General features: G+C 42.9%; 2 protein-coding genes across 8 annotated transcripts in view; one reads left to right on the forward strand and one right to left on the reverse strand.

The window, feature by feature from the left end:
* cdc23 (CDC23 (cell division cycle 23, yeast, homolog)) overlaps positions 1–18,318 on the forward strand; it is a 43,225-nt gene extending 24,907 nt beyond the window's left edge. Inside the window, exons 10-16 of one of the 3 annotated variants that reach the window (XM_069899214.1) lie at positions 1,480–1,633; positions 5,340–5,459; positions 5,848–5,923; positions 14,184–14,245; positions 14,467–14,545; positions 15,499–15,618; positions 17,867–18,318. In XM_069899214.1, the coding sequence (XP_069755315.1) occupies positions 1,480–1,633; positions 5,340–5,459; positions 5,848–5,923; positions 14,184–14,245; positions 14,467–14,545; positions 15,499–15,618; positions 17,867–18,034 (779 nt within the window). In that variant the 3' untranslated portion in view covers positions 18,035–18,318. Of the gene's footprint in view, positions 1–1,479; positions 1,634–5,339; positions 5,460–5,847; positions 5,924–14,183; positions 14,246–14,466; positions 14,546–15,498; positions 15,619–17,866 lie in introns of those variants that run through there. The other 2 variants (XM_069899215.1, XM_069899217.1) reach the window with 2 other exon arrangements.
* kif20a (kinesin family member 20A) overlaps positions 1–21,213 on the reverse strand; it is a 122,426-nt gene that overhangs the window by 18,251 nt on the left and 82,962 nt on the right. For 4 of the 5 annotated variants that reach the window (XM_069899209.1, XM_069899210.1, XM_069899212.1 and 1 more), the window contains exon 18: positions 18,064–20,068. The exons of the other annotated variant lie outside the window; for it this stretch is intronic. In XM_069899209.1, coding sequence (XP_069755310.1) covers positions 19,748–20,068 — 321 coding nt within the window. In that variant the 3' untranslated portion in view covers positions 18,064–19,747. Of the gene's footprint in view, positions 1–18,063; positions 20,069–21,213 lie in introns of those variants that run through there. 5 annotated transcript variants of the gene reach the window in all.

Here is a 21,213-nt window from a genome sequence, read left to right on the forward strand (position 1 = left end):
CTCTCCAAGGTATTTTCTACAAGGGTGAGCCGCCCCCCCCCCCCCCCCCTCCCCCCATACCCTGACAAGGGTTGAGGGGCCTTGTGTCTCCTGGAAGAATTCTATTCCATTCTCTCAATTCCTGTCTCCAAAGATGAAGTCTTCCATTTCAGAACATCCAAGATGGTTCTTCAAAAAACGTTGCTGCTTCTCCCATCAACTCCGCCTTTGCACGCATCTTTGCTATTTCCTGCACATCTGCCCTGGCTCTCTCCGCTTGAAGACGCAACAAGGACAAGAATCCCCTTGTCCTCGTCTACTGCCCCACCAGTCTCCACATTCAATATATTATCTTCTGCAATTACTGCCACCAAGAGCGTGATCCCACAACTTTGGTTTCTACAGTGACTTCTTCCTCTTCTACTCATTCCTTCACACTAATTGCCCCCTCAGAATCTACCCCTGTGACCACAGGAAATGCATACACATGCACCTACACCTCCTCGCTCACCGCCATTTGTGGCCCCAATCTGTGGTTCTCAGTGAAGCAATAGTTCACTTGTGCATCTAGAGCTCCTGATGTGGCCTCCTTTACATTGGGGAGATCTGTCGCATCTTCGCTCCATCCACTGCAATAGTAAGGATCTCCCAGCTCAATTTTAATTCCACATACCATTCCCACACCGACATGTCCATCCATGGCCTTTTGCACTATCAGCAAATTGGTGGAATAATTTCCATCTGGGTACTCTAACCAGATGCAATAAACATCAACTCCAATTTCCATTAAACCCCTTCCCATTGCGCTCGCTCTCTCTCTCTCTCTCTCTCTCTCTCTCTCTCCCTCTCCCTCTGACATCTTTCCTCCAGCCCCCACCCCTTTCCCTCTCCTCTGCCTTACCACCTCAGCCTTTTTTCTTTTCTATTCCCCACCATATCCACCTATTGGCTCCCTGTGCCTTCTTTCCTTTCCCCCACCTTTATATTCAGGTGCCTGCCTGTTTCTTTGCTCCTACTTGACGAAGGGCTGAGGCCTGAAACTTTGGTTCCTCTAGATCAGTGGTTTCAAACTTTTTCTTTCCACTTGCATTCCTCCTTAAGTATTCCCTACACCTCGGTGCTCTGTGATTAGTAAGGGATTACTGTGGGTGGGAAAAAAAGTGTTTGAAAACCCATGCTCTAGATGCAATATGACCCGCTGAGTTTCTCCGGCACATTTGTTTATTGCACAAAGATTGTCCTGTGTAAAGATTGAAATGTTATATGGAAAAACACATTATCCTAGTTCAATCATATTCTGAGCTGTCTTCATTTTTTTGCTGTTCTCATCTAACGACGCTCGTAAAAGAAAATGCAGTATATTTCCCCTTCCTTTGATAAGGATGCTCAGACTATGATGCAGCTCTGATCACGTCACTAAGTATGGGTTAAGATTTCACCCCATGGTTTGGTGGTGCTGTATCTAAATTATGGTCCAATGTACTTTCTCATCTCATTAAGGCAATTACTATAGTTTAAGATCTCAACACGAGAAAGCAGCTCTGTACTTTCAACGGGCACTGAAGTTAAATCCTCGTTACCTTGGTGCCTGGACACTAATGGGACATGAGTATATGGAAATGAAGAACATATCAGCAGCTATTCAAGCCTACAGGTACATATCAGTTGACTTTTTTAAAAAAACTCATTTAAACTTGTACACATTGATTGTATCCTTTTTTACATTCATCGATCACGGAAATTAGTACATCCCTACTCTCACTTTGATATAGCTTGGATCATGCATTTGTGTAACATTACCTGTAGTTAGATACAGGTAATGTTACAAGTTGCAAACTTATCACAGGCAGCTTCAATTTAGCTTTGTTGCGAGATGAATCTTTTGTCTAGGCTAAATCTATCTATGATGTCAGCTTCTTTGCTTCCTCTAGCAAGAGAGGCAAGAACTTCCAATATTGAGTTGAGCCAGCACTGAAGGGGGTAAAAACACACAGAAATGCTGGAAGAACTCAGATGCACTCACAGCGTCCATAGCAGGTAAAGATCAATTACTGACATTTCAGGCCTGGGCCTTTTAAGGGTTGAGATAAAGCAGGCAGTGCCTGAATGAAAGAAATGGCAAGGGGAAGAGTGCAGATGTGATCATTGGATCTGGAGAAGAGGCCTGGAGAAAGGAAAGGTGCACATTGATAAGGAGAGGTTTGGTTTTGTGAATGTAGAGCTGGGGGTAAAGAAGATGGGAGGCCCTTTCAAACTGCTGTGTAAAATGGGGTTAACTGGGCAATTTGCCCGATTAGCGCTCTAGATACGTGGAAGTTAGGAAAGGTCTGACCCAGTCAGCCTCGTCGAAATCCAACTTCAGAATTGAGAGAATGAAATGACATCCTTACAGGGGACAGGGTATGAAGCGGTGTAATTGAGGTAGCTGTGGGAGTTGGTGGGTTGGTAGAAGATGTCAGTTGAGAGTTTGTCTTCCGAGATGAGGACAGATCAAGAAAGGAGGCAGTGTTGCTAGAAATCAATCAAGTAAATTTAAAATTGGGTAGAAGTTGCAGCAAAGTGGATAAAGTTGACAAGCTCACCATTGGTGCATGAGGCAGAACCAAAGTCGTTGATGTAGTGGAGGAAGGGTTGAGGGGCCTTGTCTGTTGGTCTACACTCCACCCTCTGCCATTTCTTTTATTTAAGCGCTGTTTGCTCTTTCTCATTCCTCGAAGAACCACACGGATCCAAAACGTCGGGTATACATCTTCACCTCCCATGGATATTGAGAGGCCTACTGCGTTCTCCAGCATTTCTCTGTTTTTAAAACAATCACAGCATCTGCATACTTTTTGTGTTTCATTTTCTCAGCACTGAAGGGGGTACAGTTTGGTCTGTCATGTCATTAATAACACTGGACTACAATGTTTTTTCAAACGTTTGCTTCCTGAAATAGTGAATTATGATAGACAACTTCAAGCTGAACACAAAAGAAAATTTCAGATTTGCTGAATCACATGGGAAGTTGGAGAAACATTAACTTTTATTGAATTTAGCTTGTTTAATCGCATAATGATGCTGAGACATTGAGTTAGTTCAACTGACTAAAAATGATTTGTTGCTGATTTTCATTTGTCGTCAGCATCTGATGCCTCTCATGTCAGTGTCCAACAATCGTTGTTCACCTTTGAAGGATTCCAGTTGCCCTAACATTGCTTTTCCATGGTCCTGGTGAAACTGTTCATTACTGACTGCACCAAGATCAGCAGAGACGATGTCCGAGTGCAAAGGCGGAAAATGAAGTTTCACTTCATTGTTTTGTATTTGAAGTAGATTTAAATTATGACAGGAAATCACAAAAATTAGTTGTATCTAAAAAAAACGATACCTTGATAAGAAAGTTTGAAGGTGATTTTCGTGATTAGCAGCCCAAAATCTATAAAATACACCCAAAAGTGTTCAGAAAACAAAATCTTTGTTGTCCAGTATAATCAAAGAAGATTAACTGTTCTCAAAGAACCTTTTCTGTAATCTGGGTCTGTAATATCAAAGATTATGGTACCTCAAGTACATTTCTATTTTTTTTTTAAGGAGGTTTCAGACATAACTCTTGTTGTGTCAATGAGTTGTAGAATTCCATTTTCCCAGTGAAGAAATGTTCTTTATTCAGTTAGTTGGTTATTGACCTCTATGTTACCTCCTGTCTGTGGGACTATGCTCCTCCCCTGCCTCTCTTTTCTTGCACCCCCCCCCCCCCCACTCCCTCCACCCTTTTTGGGTGCCTTGCCCACATTTTGTACATACCTGAAACGCTCAAGTCTGAAATGCTGTTTATCTTTGCTATATAAAGTACACTGCTGAGCTTCACCAGGATTGTGTTCCTAGTTTTATTAACCTTGATGCACCATCAGTCACTCAAGAGACTATTGTGGAGAAACCAATAGGCTTTAATTCACAAGAAAATAGCATATCCCTATTGTTTAGCTGTCCTGCACTGAGTAGCATCAGGAGCCTGTGGAGAGGGGCCACAGGAACAACTAGCCAATGGGCATGCTTGTTTACCACAGACCTCTTCGTTTGGATAGATGGGTTTTTGCTGAAAATGAGCTGAAATAATGCCCTTGTTGGGATTGGTTAATGTTTTAAATAGTCCTGACCTTGTCTGTCTATTATTTTTAGAATATAAAAGCATTTCATGTAACCTTTTCTACTTGACTCGCAACCTTCAATTCTTATTGAGAATCCTTTTCTCCAAAATACAGTCTTTAAATTGGTTTATTTTCCATTTACCAGTATTTCTGGAGGCTACAGCTTTCTTCCTCAGTACTCCTGGTACAGGTACACGATCCTTTATCCGGAAAGCTCCAAAATCCGGCAAGTGGGGAGAGAGACGGCTGAAGGACAGGCAGTCGGGGGAGGCGGCCGAAGGATGGGTGGTTGGGGGAGGCAGCCAAGGGGCGGGGAGACGGGTGGCTGGGGGAGGGGGCCGGGTGGTTGGGGGAGACAGCCAGGCGACTGGAAAGGGGTAGGGTGGATACGGCAGCACAATTCGGGTGGGCTTTCCAAAATCCGGAAAAATCTGAAATTCAGAACACTGTCCCCTGAAGGTTCCGGATAAAAGATCGTGTACCTGTACTTGAGAAGTGAAAACTGGGAAAGTATGAGCTAACAGTTAGTGACTAAACAGCTTATTTTTCTTCTGCTGTTAGCATAGCATCTGCAGTTTCTAGAGCTTTGGAAGAAGACAAATTCTCCAAGCCAACTATTTTAAATCTGAGATGCAGGTCATCAGGTCCTGGAGATTTATTGGCTATATTTTCTTGTGTTAATTCAGCTTTCCATTATGTCTAACCTGATACATTCATTCCAAAGATGTTTTGTGTAATCTTCTTTGACATAGACACAAAACATTTAATTTTTCTGCCATTTCCTGCTCTCCAATATCATTTCTCCTGTCACAGTGAATAAGGGACATTAACTAGTGTTAATCTTTTTCAGTATCTATGGAAACAAGTTTTCTTTTACTTTTTGCTAGATTATTTCTAGGATTCTGCTTCCAATTTTAGCTACTTTCAGTCTTTTTGTATTTCTTTGCTCAGGGTTTTCCCCCATTACAATATCTATTTTTAAAAAATCTCTATCTGTCTTCCTCCCCCCCCCCCCAACCCCTCACATGAACTCTGTTGAGTTTTATCAATTAATGCTTATCATTCCTGATTTCAGTTTGATCCTTTTGCTGTTCATCCTCAAGATACCAGAGATGGGGGTTGTAAAAATCTGATACAATAGTCCATTTGGGGCCTGAAAAAATGTCATTAGTTTCAGCGGCATTAGCCTGCAGTAAATGGCTCGTTGCATCACGCCTTCTGTTCCTGCAGACATGCCATTGAGGTGAACAAGAGAGATTACAGGGCTTGGTACGGACTGGGGCAAACGTATGAAATCCTCAAGATGCCATTTTACTGCTTGTATTATTACAGACGGGCTCATCAGTTGAGGTAACGATGATCAGATGTAAAACTTGGATTCATTTGCCTTTTGTAGTTTGGTGTTCAACGTTATAGATTGGGGTGGTCTTTAAACATTTTCACTGATTTTTGAACCAGATGTGCAAAAGCTGTTAAAGAGGAGGTAGATATTTTACATTTCACTATTTTCAATTCATAATTTTATTAAATATCCTTAATTTGTCAAGCCTATTACCTTTAAAGGGAACTTGCCATTTAACAAGAGAAAACATCCCTTAAGTAGCTCTGTTAACCTATGGGGGGTGGGGGTGGGCTTTGATTTTTCATACAGATCCCACAATGAAAGCTGAATGTCATCTTGATGCTTTGCCTCCTTCTCCAGCTTATCTCCTCTACAATTATTGATTTTTCTCCACAGACCCAATGACTCGCGAATGCTCATTGCATTGGGTGAATGTTATGAAAAATTGAGTCAACTGGCTGAAGCCAAAAAGGTAACTTCCTGGTATTCATTCAGAACTTACATTTCTATGTCTCTACAAGTGATGGTGCCCATATTGCATCTTGACTCGAGGAATGCAATACCCATTGAAATTTTGTTTTGAATCTGTTAAACAATGGTGGGTGAAGAGTTTGTAATAAAGCCAGAACCTGCATTTTTTTAACCAAGCAGTTGTAAAAATCACTGTTATTCGGAATGCCTTGTCTTCTTGATATCATTCATCACCAAAATAATGATTTGCTGTTATTGAAAAAACACCCAAAAGCTGGAGAAACTCAGCAGGTCAAACAGTGCCTTTATGTAGCAAAGGTAAAGCTATGTCACCAACGTTTCGGGCTGGAGCCCTTCATCAAGTTGTGGAGGAACATGAGAGGTGTCAAAACAAAAGGGAATGGTGAGGGTGTTCAGGAACATAGAAATTAGAGTGAACAGGCTAAGCGATTCCAATATCTGCACACTTTGTCACAAACTGTGTTCAAGTATTGAGCAATGTTTTGTGTTCAGAAACCAAATCACCCTTGAGCCGAGTGTTTAAATTTAGACATACAGCACGGTATTCGGCCCTTTCAGCCCTTGAACACATGAATCGAATTATACCCAATTGACCTACAACCCCTGGAACGTTTTGAATAGTGGGAGGAAACCAGAGCCCCCAGGGAAAACCACACAGACACTTGGAGAATGAGGAAACTCCTTACAGACAGCACAGGATTCGAATCCGTCCTGATCATTGGCGCAAACCGCTATGCTCACTGCACCGCTCTTTATTAGATTGTTGTCTTGGAGGAGGACTGCATATTAGAACCATAGAACACTACAGCACAGAAAACAGGCCATTCGGCCCTTCTAGTCTGCCGAAACATTATTCCACTAGTCCCATTGACCTGCACCCAGTCCATAAACTCTCCAGACCTCTCCCATCCATGTATCTATCCAATTTATTCTTAAAACTTAAGATTGAGCCCACATTTACCACATCAGAAGGCAGCTCGTTCCACACTCCCACCACTCTCTAAGTGAAGAATGTTCCCCTAATGTTCCTCTTAAACCTTTTTCCCTTTCACCATAAAGACAGGTCCTCTTATTTATCTCTCGTAATATACAAGAAAAGAACCTACTCACATTTACTTTGTCTAGACCCTTCAAAATTTTGTAAACCTCCCTCATTCTCCTTCAAATCTCCTTCATTCCTCTATACTCCAAGGAATAAAGTCCTAACCTATGTAATCTTTCCCTGTAACTCAATGCCTGAAGACCTGGCAACATCCTAGTAAATCTTCTCTGCACTCTCTCAATCCTACTGATATCCTTACTGTAGGTGGGTGTCCAGAACTGCACACAATACTTCAAATGTGGCCTCACCCCAACCTCATCATAACATCCCAACTCCTATACTCAATAATTTAATTTATGAAGGCCAAAATGCCAAAATGTTTCTTCACAACCCTGTCTACCTGTGATGCCACTTTCAGGGAATTATGTATCTGCATTCCAAGATCCTTTTGTTCATCCGCACTCCTCAGTACCCTACCATTTACTGTGTATGTCCTGCCTTGGTTTTCCCTTCCAAAATGCAACACCTCACACTTGTCTGCATTAAATTCCATCTGCCATTCTCTGTCCCATTTTTCCAACTGGTCCAGATCCCTCTGCAAATGTCTATAATGCCTCCAATTTTAGTGTCATCAGCAAACTTGCTGATCCAATTTACCCCATTATCCCCCAAATTATTGATGTAGACAACAAATAACAATGGTCCCAACACTGATCCCTGAGGCACACAACTAGTCACAGGCCTCCAGACTAAGAAGCAACCATCCACTACCATTCTCTACCTTCTCCCATTCAGCCAATTTCGAAGCCCATTTACAACCTCTCCATGGATACCTAGTGCCTGAATCTTCTGAGCTAACGTTCCATATGGGACCTTGTCAAAGACCTTACTAAAGTCCACATAGACAACATCCACAGCCTTTCCTCCAGTAACTTCCACGAGAAACTCTATAAGATTTGTTAAACGCGATCTACCTCATACAAACCCATGCTGACTATCCTTAATCAGCCCTTGGCTGTCCAAATACTTGTATCCGATCTCTCAGAACACCCTCCAACAGTTTACATACTAGTGTTGTCAGGCTCACCGGCCTGTAATTTCCTGATTTAATTTTGGAGTCTTTTTTAAAACAACAGAATAACATGAGCTACCCTCCAATCCTCCAGCCCCTCACAACGTGGCTAAGGACATTTTAAATATTTCTGCAAGAGCCCCTGCAATTTCTATACTCGTCTCCCTCAAGGTTTGAGGGGATATCATGTCAGGCCTGGGTGATTTATCTACCTTTATTCACTGTAAGATGGTAAGCACCTCCTCCTCTTTAATCCCTATATGTTCCATGCCACTACTGCTTGTTTCCCTTCCTTCTGTATGCCCTCTGCCAGTTTCCTGAGTAAATACTGATGCAAAAAAATCTCGATAGGCTCTACACATAGAAGACTACTCTAATCTTTTTGGGGACCAATTTTGTCCCTTACTATCCTTTTGCCTTTCTGACAATACTCCTTGCATTGAAATAAATATGCCTGAGAACATTTCTATCCCGTACAAACCTTTGATTTCTGTCTTTACACGCATGACCTTTATCCTTTTCCACCTCACTATCTAACACACACATGTAAAACTCTGGCCCGCGGGATATAATTATATTTGGCCCGCAAGATCATTTCAAAAATGTATTAGAGGTGGCCCGCCCTGCAGCGAGAGCCGATGCTGTTTTTTGGTAATGTCACCCCCACCATCCTCCCCCTTCATTGCACATCCTTCCCCATTGTAACACGAGAAATTGTAACACGAGAAGTCTGTCGATGTCATCAGCCGGCAAGCCAGTTGGAAGGCTCCCTGCACAACCAGTCACTTCTCCCACCTGTCGAGCGGTGCGGCGGATGGGCGAGCGCCTGTGATTTCCTGTCGGCGCGACAGGCATGGCAGGCTGTGCACGGCCCCCGGGCAACGCGAGCCCCGCACGACTGGCACCGGGCGGCCCTTCCACAGCGCGAGCGCACTTCTCCCGGTCGCCACGGCCTTCAGCGCTTGCACCCGCGCGGACACCAGGGACAGCTGGTTTGGCCCTGCACGTGAAGAGAGATGGTGGCTGTCCGCAAAGGCTGATCGGCAGCGCGCTGGGCCTGAGTGGGTGGGTAAGCAGGGGTGGGCAGAGGGTGTAGGTGAGGAGTAATGGGCAGGGGAATTTATGGTGGTGCGAGGGGCAGTTAGAGGGAGGGATGAGTGGAAGGAGGGGTGGATAGGGAAGAGGTAAAAGGGGAGGGGCAGGGCGAGTAGGGCAGGGGTGATTAGAGGGTGAGAGATGGGTAGAGGGAGGAACAGGTTGAGGGGAGAGGCAGTAGAGGGGCGTGTATAGGATGGGGTGGGTAGAGGCAGAGCGAGTGGAGTGGAGTGGACTGGTCAGGTAGAGGGATGGTGGGTCGAGGGTGAATAGAGGCCTAGAGCCTGAGGAGTGAGCAGGAAATGCTGAGTCCTGATGCAGGCCAAAATGGACACAGCCTGTGAATGCTGACTACATCTCCACAGGGACCAAATATGTTTCCCTCAGGTCAAGCAAAGGGTGAACTTGAGCTACCTACTCCTGACCTGTAACATTATCCTCCTAAAGTTATATCCTAAAGTTTAACATTACATATGTTGAAAGAAGAGAAAACATGCAGATGTTGTTGAAAATTTTCAATAAATATTTAGTTCGGCCCTCGACTTAGTCCAAGTTTTTAATTTTGGCCCTCCGTGAATTTGAGTTTGACACCCCTGATCTAACACTTTGGTTTCCCTCCACCTGCAAATCTAGTTTAAATCCACTAAAGCAGCACTAGCAAACCTGCCCGCAAGGATGTTAATCCCCCTCCAGTTCTGGTGCAAACCCTCCTGTCGGAACAGTCCCACCTTCCCTGGAACAGAGTCCAATTGTCTGGAAACTTGAAACTCTCCTACCTGTGCCACCTCCTTAGCCATGTACTTCTTATTTCTACTGTGTGGTTGACCAACTATCTCTTGATCATTACCTGAAATTAAACAAATTATTATTTACTTTGCCAACATTTTGGGCTTGAGTCCTTTATGGAAAAATGTCAGCAGGCATCTGAATAAAAGTGGGAGAGGGGGGGAGGCATGTTCGCAAAGACAGGAGGTAAGACAGTACCTTTCCCCGTATCCAAAATGCTTGGGACCAGATGGTTTTCACTTATTGGGGTTTTTTTGGTTATCGGAACAAAACTGAAAAAAAAAGCCAAAAACAGCACAGTGGCATCAGCCATTGCCGATTTCCGGCACCCTCCCCACCACCCAATCCCCGACCCCTCCTGCCCGGGAGGCTGCTGTCCTTCATGACGCCGGGACAAAGGGTTCTTCTGACCACTTGTGGCTGGGAGACAGTTTGTAAACCAAGTACAGCGGTGGATAAGGAAGAAATGGAAAGAGAAAGGGGAGGGAATTACTTGAAACGAGGACAAAGTTCTACTTTTTCCCCATGCACTGCCTGGCCCGCCAACTCTTCCAGTCAGTAACTGATAGCTCAAGATTCCAGCAGCTGACATCCAGCAGTTCAGCGTTCTGAGGTCTATTGTTACCAAACTGGTGCCCACAGAGCGTCAGAGCCCCACATGGGCAAGTTAGGGAATAAATTTGTTTCAACTTGTGACATTAAGTCACCATCACAAAAAAGTTTTGATTTTCAGAACTTTGGATAAGGGGTATGTACAGAAGTGGAGAAGTGAGGGAGAGGACAGCAGCAAGCAAGGGGAGGAGGGATGGCTGGTTGAATAGAGACCTGGAAGGGGAAAAGGGGGGAGGGGAGGAGAGCAGGTTAACAGAAACTGGAAAAATCAATGTTAATGCCATCTGGTTGGAGAGAGCCCAGACAGAAAATCAGGTGTTCATCCAACTTACAGGTGGTCTTGGTGGGATAGTACGTAAAGCCATGGACAGACATGTATGTGTAGCACAGAAGGGAAATGGTTGTCTACTAGTTTTGTCACTGGTGTAGACAGAGCGAAGGTACTCAGTGAAGCCATCTCCCAATTTGCACCCAGGTGTAGAGAAGGCCACAGGGAGCACTGTATCCTGTAAATCAGTCCTGCGAATACACATGAGGTGTTAACTTCATGAAAGGCCTGTTTGGGGCCCCGGACTGTGGTGAGGGAGGAGGTGTGGGTCAAGTGTGGTATCTCCTGCGGCCACAGGAGGTGTGGTAGTGGGAGGAGTGCAGGAGATTCTGGAGGATAATGTGTCAGATGCAGAGGGGAGTGGGGTGGAAGGTGAGGACAAGGGGGATTCTGTGTTTGTTGCGTTTGGGAGCAGATGAGTGGGAAATGGAGGAGGTGCAGGTGAGGGATGAGATGATGGTAGTGGAGGGGATGCCACATTTGTGGAAGAAGGCAGACCTTTTGGAGGATTTGGACTAGAAGACCTCATCTTGGGAACAGATGCAGCAGCGACAGAGAAATTGAGAGAAGGGAATACAATCCTTGCAGTTGGCAGGGAGTGAGGATGTGTTGTGGGAGTGTAATATATGTCGGTGAAAAGCTTGTCTCCCAAGTTGTAGACACATCCAGAAAGGGGAATGTTGTTGGAGATGGACCAGATGAGTTTGAGATCAGGGTGGAAGGTGGACATGAAGTCAATGAAGTTGACAAGCTCATAGTGGGTGCACGAGGCAGCCCCAATGCAGTCATCAATGTACTGGAGGTAGAGTTGAGGGGCCTTGCCTGTGTAGGCTTGCAGCATGGATTGTTCCACAAAGCCCACAAACAGGCAGGTGTAGGGGACCCATGGTTACTCCTTTGATTTGGAGGAACTGAGATGAGTTAACTGAGAGTGAGGAAGTTTTGCCAGGTGGAGAAGGTTGGTGACTGGGTGACTGGTCAAGTCCCTGGTCCAGGATTAAGTGAAGTGCTTTAAGACCTTCTGTATGGGAGATGGATTAGACATCTTTGTGAAGATGAGTCAGTCCAATTTGGGGAATTTGAAGTTATAAAACCATAGAATGTTACAATACAGAAAACAGGCCATTCGGCCATTCTAGTCTGTGCTGACCATCACTCTGCTAGTCCCATTGACCTGCTCCCATCCATGAATCTATCCAATCTATTCTTAAGATCAAGCCCACATTTGCCACATCAGATGGCAGCTCATTCCACACTCCCACCATTCTCGGAGTGAAGAACTTTCCCCAAATGTTCCCACTAAACCTATTAGGGCAGAAAAATACACAGCAGAACCATAGAGCATACAATACAGATTTATTAACTTACACTAGTGGGAGTCAGAAATATCACAATGGATGTCCAATCCCTTTATACCTCCATCTCCCCTACAGAAGGTCTGATAGCACTTTTGCTTCTTTCTGGATCAAAGACCTAACAAGTCACCCTCTACCACCACCCTCCTCTGCCTGGCAGAACTTGTCCTCACTCTAAATAATGTCTCCTTTAACTCATCTACCTTCATCCAAATCAGTGGATCTCAACCTTTTCCTTTCCACTCACATACCACTTTAAGAATTCCCTATGCCATTGGTGCTCTGTGATTAGTAAGGGATTGCTTAAGGTGGGATGTGGGTGGGAAGAGAAGGTTGAGAATCACTGCTCTAGGCCCAATTGTTACTGAAATATATGCTTGATAAAAATTGTCATTGACCCATTTCCTTTGGAGTTATGAAACCGTGCACATAACGAATCAATTAGGTACAATTAAAACTATGATTTTCAAACTTTCTCTTTCCACCCATATCCCACCTTAAGCAATCCCTTACTAATCACAGAGCACCAATGGCATAGGGATTACTTAAAGTGGTATGTGAGTGGAAAGAAGGTTGAGAATCATTGCTCCAAATTAAAGGAGTAACCATGGGTCCCAGCTACACTTGCCTGTTCGTGGGCTTTGTGGAGCAATCCATGCTGCAAGCCTACATAGGCAAGACCCCTCAACTTTTCCTCTGGTATATTGATGATTACATTAGGGCTACCTCATGCCCACGATGAGCTTGTCAACTTCATTCACTTCACGGCCAACTTTCACCCCAATTTCAAACTTACCTGGTCCATCTCTGTCAGAAAGAGATCCTCTTTCTGGATCTCTCTGTCTCAATCTTAGGAGATAAGCTTTCCACCAAAATATATTACAACCCTCTAATTTCCACAACTACCTGGACTACACTTCCTCGTATCCTGTCCCCTGCAAGGATTCCATCCCCTGCTGGAAGTTTCTCTATCTCCACTGCACCTGTTCCAAGATGAGGTCTTCCAGTCCAAATCTTCCAAAATATTTGTCTTCTTCCACAAACATGGCTTCCCCTCACCTGCATCATTTCCCGCTCGTCTGCCCTGGCCCCCTCTGCCCTCAGACGCAACAAACACAGGATTCCCATCGTCATCACCTACCACCACACCAGCCTCCACATCCAACATGTTATCCTCCAGAATTTCCTGCACTTACAACAGGACCCATCTCCCCTCTCCGCCTTCCATAGGGGCTGCTCCCTCTGTGACTTCCCCAATTGCCACCCCCACCTCGGCATCTTCCCCTGTGGCCACAGGAGGTGCTACAGTTGCACCCACTCCTCCTCTCTCACCACAGTCCTGGGCTCCAAACTGGCCTTTCAAGTGAAGTAACACGTATATCCGCAGGATTGATTTACTGCATCCAGTACTCCCTTTGTGGCCTTCTCTACATTGAAGACTTGAAGATCACTTCACTGAGCACCTTTGCTCCATCCACACCAGTGACAGAGACCTCCCAGTAGCCAACTATTTCAATTCTGAGTCACATTCTCATGTCTGTCCATTGGCCTCGTGTACTATCCCACCAAGACCACCCGTAAATTGGAGGACCAACAGCTGGTTTTCAGTCTGGTCACTCTCCAGCCAGATACCATGAACTAACTATTCCTGTTTCTGTTAACCTGTTCTCTTCTTCCCCTTTCTTCCACGCTTCCCTCTATTCACCCAACCATCCCTCCTCCACCTATAACATTCTGCCTTTGTGACCACACCTCTCCCTTTATTCTTTTATTTGGATTTGACATTTTTTTTTACTTTGATAAAGGGCTCAAGCCTGAAACGTTGGTTGTGTATTTTTACCTTTGCTATATAAAGGACATTGTTGGACCTGCTAAGTTTCTCCAGCTTTGTGTTTTTACTTCAAGCACTGTGTTTTTACTTACTATTTAATTTCCTTTTCCAATATCCAGTGTTACTGGAGGGCATTTTCTGTTGGTGATGTAGAGAAAATGGCTTTGGTGAAACTAGCAAAGTGAGTACCATTTTTCTTGATCTTGCCCTTCACTGTCTTGAAAACGTATTTTGAAAAGTGTTTTTCAGTTTTCTGTTCAAGTACCAATTTGTGGAATATCTGGAGACAAAGTAAACCAAACAGCTCACTGCAGAATCTTTAGCCATTTAATGTTTCACTTGCTGGAGACTGCAGTTAACTGTAGTGACCAGATGTCAATGTTTCCTTGCATTATGTCGCAGAATTCATGAACAGTTGGGTGAATCCGATCAAGCAGCACAGTGCTACATCAAATATGTCCAAGACATCTGTGATTGTGGGGTAAGTTGCTCGGTTCCCTGAGTACAGTGTCTGTTGCCTTGAACTCATGTTCATAATGCTGGTACTTCACTTGCAACAAAATTTAAAAGGAAAGCTTTCTTTTAAAATAAAACACTTGATGGCAACCAGACCTACCACTTCAGAAGAGTTTTAAGATTTAACTACTCCCAACTATCTAAACTGTAAACTTCGTCATGCATCCATTTCGAATTGTGATAACAGGCCCTTCCAGGCCACAAGCCAATACTGCCCAATTACATCCAATTCACCTACAATCCCTGTAAATTTTGAAGGACGGGAGGAAGTGTGCAGTCATGGGGAGAACGTACAAACTCCTTGCTGGATTTGAACCCTGATTACTGGTGCTGAAATTCTAAATTAAAATGTAAGAATTATAAATTAAAATTAACAGCATCGCACTGCCCCAAAATGATGGTGTTTCTGAGTGACTAATTCTGAGGCCAAGGTCTTTTTTAATATTTAGACCTTATCGTAGGAATTCAGATCAGGATGTAATCACGGAACAATATGCAGTCTTTCATGTGAAGTAGATAGTGTAAGGGCTGGGGAATCCTTGGGATTCTTATCAAGGCCTTCATAAGAGCCATTTTACTTTCTTTCTGCAAATTGAGGTGTAATTTGTGACTTGACAAAACCACACTGGCCTCAGGGTAAACTGGCATGCAGCCATGAGTTGCTGGGGTTATGCAAGAACATAACACCCTGATCCAGCCGTTTTCCTGTACACTGGTGTGGAATATTCTTGCATCATGGTAGTAGGTTGGGGAATTTCTTTTTATTCTAATTGCAGGGGTGAGCTACACCCTCTGCTGTACTGGTTTAAAATAAATGTTTTTGGAATTCGAATTATGAGGGTCCTGTATTCACTAATAACTACCATTGTATTTTGGCTCCACATTAGTGAATTATTCTACTCTTGTTTAAATCTTTAGGAAATTCTGGAGCATCACGAAATGAGCACTGCATTTCGAGCCCTAGCTCAATATTATTTCAAATGTAAACGGTGGGACGAGTCGTCGGTCTGTGCACAGAAGTGCTGTGATTATAACGATGTAAGTCTGTACCCCACTCATTTGATGCAGCTAGTTGTGGTTCACAGGCTAGCCTGGTGCAGTTTAGGGAAAATATGCAGGATGATATCAGATTTACTTGTATGTTGCTGGCCATCTTTTGCTATTAAGTTTTGATTTTTTTAAAATTTGATGAAAGGATGAAGGTGTTATAAGCCTCACTAATCAACACCAAACATTCCCATCTGTGAGATTTTGGCTTGAAGCTGGCTGGTGTAACTGGTTAGACCAAGACACTGCTTGTGGGCTGAGAAATGATAAAGTCAATCAACATTTTATCCCATCCGGAAGACAGTTACCCCATTCCTCCCCCCACACCATTGAAACTAGTTTTAGATGCAAGTCAAATGTCTTTATCAAGGGCAGTCATCCAATTCAAGGCAATTTTGAAATCTACATTTTATGTGGAATGGACAAATACAGAACTTCACAAAGCCAACCCTCCCCACCCCCCATTTGCAGCATTAATATTGACCTCGCATTTCGACGAGCCCAACCCTTGTTCTCCCTCTTTCCTTCAGCTCCCCATTTAGACATGCCCCTTTGCCCACACCTCAATGACAAACTCTGCCTCCGTGCCCACTTCCGCAGTTAGGATTCTCCACCTCTCACTGGATCCCTTCCTCTTTGTCCTGGTCAGCTGCCTGCTCTTCATCTGTTATTTCCAAATCTTGTCAAGGCACAAATCTCCACTTCACCTCTCCCCACACAAATCCCAACGTTTTGATCAAAGCTGCAGACAAGGGTAGTGCTGATGTGATATGGAACACTGATCTCTACCTTGCCAAGGCCAGACACCAGCTCTCAAACACCTACATTGATGCTGCATCATGAATCGGTCAACTTTTTCACTTTGCTGCTTTCACCTCCAATTCACTTGTTCCGAGTCCAGCAATGCTTCCTTTTCTTGATTTGTCTTCATTGTGGAAGACAAGCTTTTGAGACACTTTACAAACCTACCCAACTACATTTCTTCACACCAGTCCCCTTCAATTCTATTCCTTTATCTGTTCCCAAGATGAGATCATCAGAGAGGACCTTGTTCCAAAAAAGTACCATCCCACAGCTGCTCCATTTCTCTTGTCCACTCTTCCCCAAGACATAAACACAGGATTTCCCTGGTCTTCACCTACCAGCCTCCACAACCAACAATTTCAATCAGCTACATCAGAGGTCCCCAAACATTGTAGATCATTGACCCCCTTCATGCAACACTTGGTCCCTCATCAACCCCCAAGCATGGTTTTCTTTGCAGCCTCCTTGGTCAATCACTTATTTTAGTTCAATCAGAAAGCTTGCAGGGACTGATACAGCCCTGTTGGGAGAAAGCTTAGCAGTGGGATCAGTGTTGGGACTGATACAGCGCTGTTGGAGGAGATCTGGGCAGAGGGTTCACAGTGGGGAATGATAAAGGGCTGTGGGAAGAGAGCAGGGCAGCAGGAGAACTGGCAATGGGATTGTGTGGGGATTGGGGAAGAGAGCAGGGATGGATACAGTACTGTTGTCATTAAACAAGGTATACCTGTATCCTTTATAGATGGGTTTTAGAACATAACCACATCATAAGTTGAGGAACACCTGAAGCTGAAAGTTGATTTGGAGGGTCAGGACCTTAAGAAGGGGCCCGGCTATTTTACCCACTCAATTCTGGGGAAATTGCAACCACATCAACCTCAAATTTTGCACTCTTGTCCTAGGCTGCACTAACACATTAACACCATGATATAGAATGTAAACAATTTATACAAGATTTTTTTGGCTGTGAAATTATTTGTCAACAGCTGCTTTGTTTTCCAACAATCCCATGTTTCTATGTCCTGCTTTGGGGCTAATCTGCATTTCTTGAATGTACTGTGATGTGAGACGACAGCTTATGGGAAAAGAAACACTTTGGTAGTGTTGGTCTATGAAATGTTGGGAATTTATTTCAGTCCCTTTCATTTAAAGACCTTTTAAAGTGGAATTTTGTGTTAGCTTGCTATTTTAAATTTCTGACATTCAAGTACATTTCTCCCATCCTGGGTGGTCCTGCCCAGAGCATTGGAACTCTCAATAGAGTTAATGAACAATCAAAGAATCATGTCTACCAGGCAGGAGATGAAGGAAGCTTACTAACTTTCTCCTGAAGAAGTCATTCTGTGTAAAACATTTCTAGGCAATTTGAATAGAAGTCAAATTACAAGCTGATTTTTCGATCTGTTTGCATTTCAAACATTTTGATTTGTTTCAGACAAGAGAAGAAGGAAAAGCTCTACTCAGACAGATTTCACAACTGCGAAACCAGGGCGATAGCTCACCAAATGCAGTACCTGCTGATGCATCGAGGACATTTGTGCCTGGAGTCAACACCCCCTCTGCAAAGTTACCCCCACTCAACCTTTCCTCCATTACACCATAAAAATATAGAGGAATAATCCTTCAGAATACTTGTTTGGAATGGACATTTATTATTGCAAGTTGATTCCAATTCACGTTCATCTTCCTTCCTGTTCACTTGCAGATACAAATGGCAATGGGAAATAATGTCCTTATAATGAGAACATTTCAATTGGGCATCCATAGATTTAGGACTGTTGGCCTTAGCCCCGGTTACAAAGCTTGCCCCATTCTATCTGCCTAATGATGGCACTTTGTACAACCTCACTGCTAAAAGAATAAAGCAGCGTTCATTGGTGCTTGAAATTGTACATATTAATTGAAGTATTGGTTCGTACAACATTGAGGCACAAAGTAAATTTACAATTACAGCATCAGTCAAGAACAGGTGAGGTAAAGGAGATTTTTTAACATTGAAAGAACCATCAAAAAGGCTATTTTTTGTGTAAAATCCAGCCAATCCACTTTATAGTGGCAGCATAAGAACAGTTCATTTCATCCTGTTGTTTGAAAACAGACCATTTAAATTTACCTGAACAACCTCAAAGAATAAGTTCATTAAAGTAGTATACAAAATTGAGTATAGAGTAAATGCAAATCAGCTTTTTCCACTGAGGTTAGGTACAAGCCAGAGGACAGGTTAAATGTGAAAGTGGAACATTAAGGGGAATGTCTTCACACAGTAGTGGGAGTGTGGAATGAGCTGCCAGCTGAAGTGAATACAGGCTGGATTGTAACAATCAAGAAAAATTTGGACAGGTGATAGAATAGATACTGGTCAGTGGGACTAGACTCCAAGGGCCTGTTTCTAAGCTGTAATGTTCTATGATTCTTTGTGATTGGTGAATTCAGTTCATGTTAGTTCATTCTTATGACCAATACATTAATCCACAAAATGTTATTAACTTTTAATTTCATGTGTATATCAAGATACAAGAGTAATTTCAAACATTATACAAATACTGTGAAACATAGCAGACGATATTTTACAAATGATTTCATTTCAATCTCAGCTGTCCAATGCTACATTTAACTTTGCAGCAGTTAACAGAACTCTCAATGAACAATTAAAATGTGTTTATCAGTTTGTTGTCACAAAAGACATTCATCACATAGTATGAAGACACAGCTGTCCAAATAAAAACAGCAGATATATTGCTGAGAACGAGATATTCCAAACAAATAGTAAATACCACTCTCCTGGAAACTTATCCACAAAAAATATCATTCATGCTCTGTTATAAAAGGGATTCATTCATTTAGTGATCAAGGCACAAGTAACTTCCAATTAACAAGTTTCCCTACAAATAAAATATATCAAGTTCTTTGGAATATAGATGAAGCACACAAAACTTAAAAAAGAAAGCTCAATAAAATAAATGGATATGGCTAATGTTCTTGCTCCACATGCAAATGTTTAAAAAGATTTAGCTGAATATTTTCTGTGCCAAACAATTGGATCTACACCAATAAAATTCTTAATCCCATTTTTCAAAATTGATGATTGCTAGCATAGACTTTCTCCATTCACACCAAATTCCCTCCAAACCATGACACAAACCAGACAGAGAAAACAAGTCAAAGAATGGATTCTTAAAGCAGCACAAATAATAAGTAACCAATGGCCCAAAATCTCAGCATGCTGCATTCCGGGTGAAAATCCTTTCTGTAAAGTGACTGATTGAACCTAGTTTTAAAATAAAATGCACCAAAAAAATCTAAAAACTAATTGTGACTAATAATTGGCTTGATATCTTGATTGAACGCGAAGCAATGGTTTGTCCTGCCTTGCCCGGCTTCGCAGAATGTAAGTGGAAGGAGTGGCTCCACACTGCTGGTGGACACACTTCAGTGGGCTCAGCAGACCAGTTTGGAAGGGCCTCTTCTCCAGAGGTGGTTGATTTTCAATGTTGCCAGCACAGCGACGCTTGTTGCAGCCAGGACCCCCCTGAAGCTGACGAACTGTGTGATACTGCTCTGCAATGCATAAATTTTTTCGCTTCAAGTCCAATTTTAGTACAATCATCATTTTCTGAAGCTCTGCCAATGTGTGATCCTGCCAAAAATACAATTTTCAGTTTATAGTGAAAAATGTCCCACAGCAAGGGTAAATGATCCCACAGTAACATGAGATTGACTTCTCATGCTTAGATATTCCCAGCCAGAGACACTCATTTAACCTAAACTACAGTACTAAAAAGGCCTTAATGGAGTGATGTCCTGGTAACAGCAGTGTAACTTGATGGAACTAAAATTCACAAAAGGTACAAAACATAACACAACCTCAACAATACAAACCTTCACAACTTCACACCCATAACCCCCCCCCATTTTATTTTACATTCATGTGCCTAAGTGTAAACGTCTTTATCCCTTACATCTTCCCCGAAACTTTCATTCCCTCATCTTAAACCGATGTCCACTGGTATTTGCTCCTGTGGTGCTGGCTGTCCACCCTATCTATGACTCAATCTTGTAAACCTCTATAAAGTACCTCTTTCATTCCAAAAAGCCCCATCTCTGTTAACCTTGCCTCACAAGGCATTCTCCAATACAGGCAAAATCCTAGTCAATCTCTGCACCCTCTCCAAAGCCTCCACAACCTTCTTGAAATACTGTTCATTTCTTGTCGAGTCATTACAAGTTGTTCAAAGCAGAATTTTATAGAGATGCAACATGACTTCACGGCTTGAACATTATTTCTGACTATTGAAGGCCAGCATACCATAAACCTTCTTAACTAACATCAACCAGAGCAGCAACTTTGAGAGACCTGTTCAGATATTCAGTTCAGTGGCTAGACATAATGAAGCCAAAGCAACCAAATCTAAATGGTCATTTAGATTTGTGGTCTGTTCTGATTTTTTTTCCATCTCAAAACACTTGAAAATACAAATCCTCTGCCTTTGTGAGACATGCATACACATACACACTTATTACCATGACTTTGAATCAAATTACCCAACAGAAAAATTGGTCATTTCAACATAATAATCAGATCTGTGCAAGACTAATGCGAGTCTAAATTATAGCTCAGAATCAAAATGTGCTTCATCACTCTACAATTCTATGAACCTAGAATTTTCTACAGTATTTAAGGAAATTAAACGAGAGAGCCACTCTTAACAATATTTCAATACTGGTCATCAGTTCACACTTGTAAATATTGAATTGCCACAAACAGCCATGTGCAAAATCAAT

The sequence above is a fragment of the Narcine bancroftii genome, chromosome 9 (assembly GCF_036971445.1).
Source record: "Narcine bancroftii isolate sNarBan1 chromosome 9, sNarBan1.hap1, whole genome shotgun sequence".
Classification (NCBI taxonomy): domain Eukaryota; kingdom Metazoa; phylum Chordata; class Chondrichthyes; order Torpediniformes; family Narcinidae; genus Narcine; species Narcine bancroftii.